This window comes from Neltuma alba, unplaced genomic scaffold, assembly GCF_004799145.2.
Source record: "Neltuma alba isolate B1F8T4 unplaced genomic scaffold, ASM479914v2 tig00013447_pilon, whole genome shotgun sequence".
Lineage (NCBI taxonomy): Eukaryota > Viridiplantae > Streptophyta > Magnoliopsida > Fabales > Fabaceae > Neltuma > Neltuma alba.
In genome coordinates, this window is record NW_021637690.1 from 31,417 (window position 1) to 36,413 (window position 4,997).

General features: G+C 33.4%; 1 protein-coding gene across 1 annotated transcript; it reads left to right on the forward strand.

Moving 5' to 3' along the window:
* The first annotated feature begins 2,430 nt into the window (after positions 1–2,430).
* Positions 2,431–4,428, forward strand: LOC114737449 (F-box protein CPR1-like). Its single transcript, XM_028925367.1, has 3 exons — positions 2,431–2,528; positions 3,633–4,275; positions 4,408–4,428. The coding sequence occupies exons 1-3, from the start codon at positions 2,431–2,433 to the stop codon at positions 4,426–4,428; spliced, it is 762 nt and encodes a 253-aa protein (XP_028781200.1).
* Positions 4,429–4,997: the final 569 nt, after the last annotated feature.

The following is a 4,997-nucleotide window of genomic DNA, read 5'->3' on the forward strand; positions in this document are numbered from 1 at the left end:
CGCACTTCATTGGAGGCGGAAAATTAGGGATTAATAAATAAAAAGTAATAAATATTATTATTATTATTATTATTATTAAATAAAAAGTGTTCATAGTAAACAATTCAGATTGGACAAAAAATTCACAATTATGATGAAAAAGTATTTTACAACTTTTTGTTCATTTAGTTTTTTTTTCATTATTTAATACTATAATACTCCTTAGATCCTAAATAATAAAACCCCTTTCATAGTGTAATTACATTATAAAAAGAGTCTTACATTATTGACTAGAGGAGTAATAATTTTGTGAGTGCCTTTATATTTTTTTACTGAAAAAGTAGCTATGTCAATAAATTTAATAAGCTTACTTTTTGGCCAATATTAATAGTCAATAAATCGATAAACATTAAAACAATTACAGATTAATTTTAAATTCGATTAAATACAATATGCAATTATTATGAAAGTAATTTAAAGTTTAAACTTTTCATAAAATTTCCAATATTAACAAGATTTTATTGTCAAATTGTCATTTGTTTTGAATTCGAGTTCTCTGTTATTCTATGATAAGATGTTAAACAAGCATTCTTTTTAAATAAACATCTTAAATAGGAGTAATATTTTCATAAAAATATTTCACTTTTTAATCTATTCAACACATGTACTAAATTGTACAATTAATCATCGATAAGAATCAAATCGATTCATTTTAATATTACTGACATGCACATAACAATTAATATCATGCAAATTCCTCCAAGTCTAAAAGTGAAAGGAATAAAATTTTTTAAAAAAATAAAAAATTTACAAGTGCAAAAATATCACGATATCATACAAATTCAATTTATTGTAAAAAATTGTATCTGAATCCACTTTAAATTTATAAAATATTTTAATTCAGATACTAACATATGAAAAAAAAAATGTAAATATTAATCCAATCAAAAACTAAAACAACTGAAACTACTTGCAACCTTGCACAGATGCTTAAGGTTGCAAGTTGTATGGAACCCACAATCTTTCACTTATAAAGAGTTTCCATGCCATTTGATCAGAAGACCACTTGATAACGTTCCAACTTTAGCATCATCAGTTTCTTCTAATCCTACACAATCTGTGGCTGAACCACTGTCTCAAATAAGTTCCCCACCTCATCCAATATTGCAATGAGATATTGCTCCTTCTCTTATGTAACCAGTGTCATTTTCAGTCTCCAATCTCAATGATTCTCCTGCACCAGAATCCTAACCTTCAATACAAACCAGTTCTGATCATTCTTGTTCTTTACCTCTGCAAACCAATATTTTATATGACTCTTATGGTTGACTTTCTTCCTTCCTCCCCTCATTGGGATCCCCTTCCACCATCTCATCTTTGTTGTGAATGTTGTGTGTGGGTGTGTCAAAAGAAGAGTCTCACATTACTTGGGATTGTAGAGACTAGAGGTCCAAGTAATAACCAATTTTGGACTACTAAATGGGCTAAAATGAGAAGTGAATTTGTATGCACAGCGGGTCACCGGAGATAAATCCAACAAATTTTCCTTATCCCTTGAGCATTAGTCAAACACAGTATTAGGCATTTATATACAAAATATCTATCTAATTAATATGTCATTTCAATCACCATCATGCCTTATCAATGCTCGCAACCGACAACTTTAAACTACTCATTAAATTGTATCCATGACTATTAATCAATGAGTTAATTGCTACTAAATGCATTTTTTTATTTTTCATTATTTTGCTCATCCTGTTTTTGTAAGAAGGATCCCTTTAATCCTAGCGGCTCTCTTGCTTTGTCCCTAGTTGCCAAATACTCCTCCGGTTCTTAATATAGGACCCAATTGTTAAGTTGGTTTTGGTTCTAAATATAAGACCTATTTATCATATTTATCAATTTTCTCTAAATTATCTTCATGGATACTCTCTCAACCATAATCAAGTAGAAAAGGGAGAGAAGGGTATTAAGAAATATGATTATGGTGTTCTAGGAAAAACATGTCACATTTCTTATAATTAACTAACTTACCTAACTTTCTTAATCTAATCAAATTAGTTAAATGGATCTTATTTATATTAAGGACCAGAGGAGTAACTTTTAAGGACATTATCCATAGGACAAGACTTGGATTTACCACTTATCTGCAGGTGTTGTTGTCTACAAGATTTGGGCATTACAGATGACGTTAGAAGACTCATTGAATTTTGGACAATTTAGGTGTTGTCGCCAACAATCTTAAGAGCTAATAATGTATCAATTGTTTTGGCATTCATCGGCAGCAGAGTCATCAAATAGGAAGGCCTCTCTTAGCTTTGTTCTCTTTTGATTTCATAGTCCTGTTTAAATTAGCGTTTTTCTCTTATATGATAAAAAGTTTGGGTTAAGTCTCATGTTTGTTGTTTGTGGCCCATTTTAGGACATAAGTAGAGACCTCATGATAGAAAAATGGCCAAACATGCAGCTCATGGCCTCTTTCGCATGATTGAGATGACAAGGGCTGAACCTTTGGTGCTTGTAGAGGCCAGCTATAACTTGAGTGTTGGGTTCTAACTCACATATCCTGAAGATCTTACAGTTATTTCCCTAATTGCTGCTTATGTTCAAGCCCTTACAACTCCTAATAACAGACTCAAAGTCCTGGCAAAGGAATTTGAAGCTTTAATGAGTATAAAACATTGGTCCCATGCACGTTCATTCACCTGAAGCTAAATATATTGTTGGGTGTAAATGGGTTTTTAGAGCGAAAGAAAATCCAGATGAAACAAGTAATAAGGCTAGATTAGTGGAAAAAGGTTTCCATCAAACAGATTGCTGCCAGATTAGTGACTCATGTGTGGCTCCATTGATTTCGTTTGAAGCGGTTAGTCAATTTCACATTCACCCGATCTCCAACACGGTTATTATCGTATCTTCCCATTCTCATATGTATTTTAAATTTTCAATTTAAAGAAGCTTAAAAATCGTACAACTTACCTAGTTGACAAATAAATCTCCCATTATTTAGGATCATGATATCATACTTTCTTTTTTTTCAATTTAGTTTTCTTGAGTCCACAAATACAATCATGAAATATGAATAAGAATGATGATTATTAAATATAATTCAATGAATGGCATTAATATTTAAATATTATTTTCATTTATAATAATATTATTAAAAATAATTCAAAACTTTATGTGAATGCAAATTCTAAATAAAAAAAATCGTATATTAAGTAAGAAATAAATGAAAAAGAAAGGCGTGTGAGGGTAGATACGACACTGAAATTCCGCCAGGATCTTTTTCAACGCATATACTAATAATTATCTATTATTGCTTTTCTATAGCAGAAGTTTGGATGAAAATCAACCGATCGGCTGAGAATCCGTGGTTACAACTTACGACTTTGACACGAGCAAAGAATGGTTTCATTTTAAATTTTATTGTTTTGCCGAAACACTTCCCGTTAATGTCCAGTCCATATATTACCTACTTTAACCTCAGTCCCACCATCAGAACTTTCAGAACTCTCCTTGTCCAATGTGGGGAACACCATGAAAGTGATGGACGACCACAACAACATACTCTTTATTCCCTGCGATGTCATATGTAACATTCTCAAAAGACTTCCGATGAAATCCCTAATTCGATTTCAATGCGTATGCAGAGATTGGAAAAATCTCATCAAGTCTTTGTCTTTTACCCGAGAACACCTCCACCACACCAGTCATCCAACCTTTTTGCTTCTCCTCAGATGTTACCGCAGGGTTAGTTTGCGCATTGTGTTGGTGGATCATCCCACCATGCAGGTGCTTGAAATTCAAAAGCCACCTTTGATCGATCCCTCCATTAATTTTAGGATCGTGGGTTCCAGTAATGGCTTGGTCTGTGTTGAGGTGGGCAACGAGGATGGTTGCATGGTCCCTTCTCCTTTCAGCCCAAAGAAAAATGGTACGGTTTCCCCTTACTTTTTATTATGGAATCCCCTGACCAGACAGTTTAGGGAGGTGCCCAGAACTATGAAGGGTTCTAATGGTTATTACGATGTCGGATTTGGTTTCGATCCCACTGATGATGATTTCAAGATAGTGACAACTTATGTAACTCAATTTCGTTTTGCCGTTAATCCCGTGGAAGTTTATTCATTAAACTCTGGGTCTTGGAAGGAAGTAGAATCACAAAACTTTGAGGGCATAAATATTAGAAAAGGGGGGAAAGTCATTGTTAATGGTGTTATGTTTATGTTTGGTGGAAAGCAGAGGCCGGGTGATGATTCTAATACGGCGGTTTCGATTGACCTAACAAAGCAGGTGTGTATCTCGACGCCATTACCTTTTTTAAAATATGAATATAAACGAAGTAATACAAGGCTTACTGTGCATGAGAACAAACTTGCTTTGGTTGTTGTTACTGAATCTTATATGATTCATTTGTGCATCAAGGGGAAGATGGATTTGGACTAAAAAAGTATGCTGCTAGCACCCTTTGTGACCAGTTATGTCCACTCGCGTTAAACCCAGTGACTATTTGGAAGAATGAGATTGTCTTCCGTCCTTTTTATTTGAATGGGGATGATGATGAAAAGAAAAGGTTGTATCTGCTCAATCTCACTACTAATGTAATGAGTTTAAGAGGTTTAGAATTAAATGTGGCCCCGGCCTTGTCCATGGTAATTTTAATCATGTGGAAAGTCTTGTATCAGTTGGCAACATCAACAATAAAGAACTTTAATCGTAAATTTTACTTCGTTTAAACACTTCTGATGGAAATAAATTCAAATTAATTTCTCATTTTGTATCTATAGTTGTTGAGTCCTTTTGGCGAAATTGTGCACTATGATACTCCTTCGGTCCTAAATATAACACCATTTTCGTAGTAAAACTTTGTTTAAACACTTTCTCCATTAGCAGTAAAACTTTCACCATATTTAAGTTTCACAACCCCTAAGTTCCCAACCTCTACCTCCTTCCATGACCTTATATTTAATGAATGCCCTTCTACCTTGTTAACCATTTCATCATCTGCAGAAACA

Excerpts from the sequence above, each read along its gene's own strand:
- LOC114737449 (XM_028925367.1), top strand. The coding sequence starts at position 2,431 with ATGGCCAAACATGCAGCTCATGGCCTCTTTCGCATGATTGAGATGACA. Across the intron at positions 2,529-3,632 it reads AGCTATAACTTGAGTGTTGG|AGATTGGAAAAATCTCATCA; the intron begins GTTCTAACTCAC and ends ATGCGTATGCAG. Across the intron at positions 4,276-4,407 it reads CGATTGACCTAACAAAGCAG|GGGAAGATGGATTTGGACTA; the intron begins GTGTGTATCTCG and ends TTGTGCATCAAG.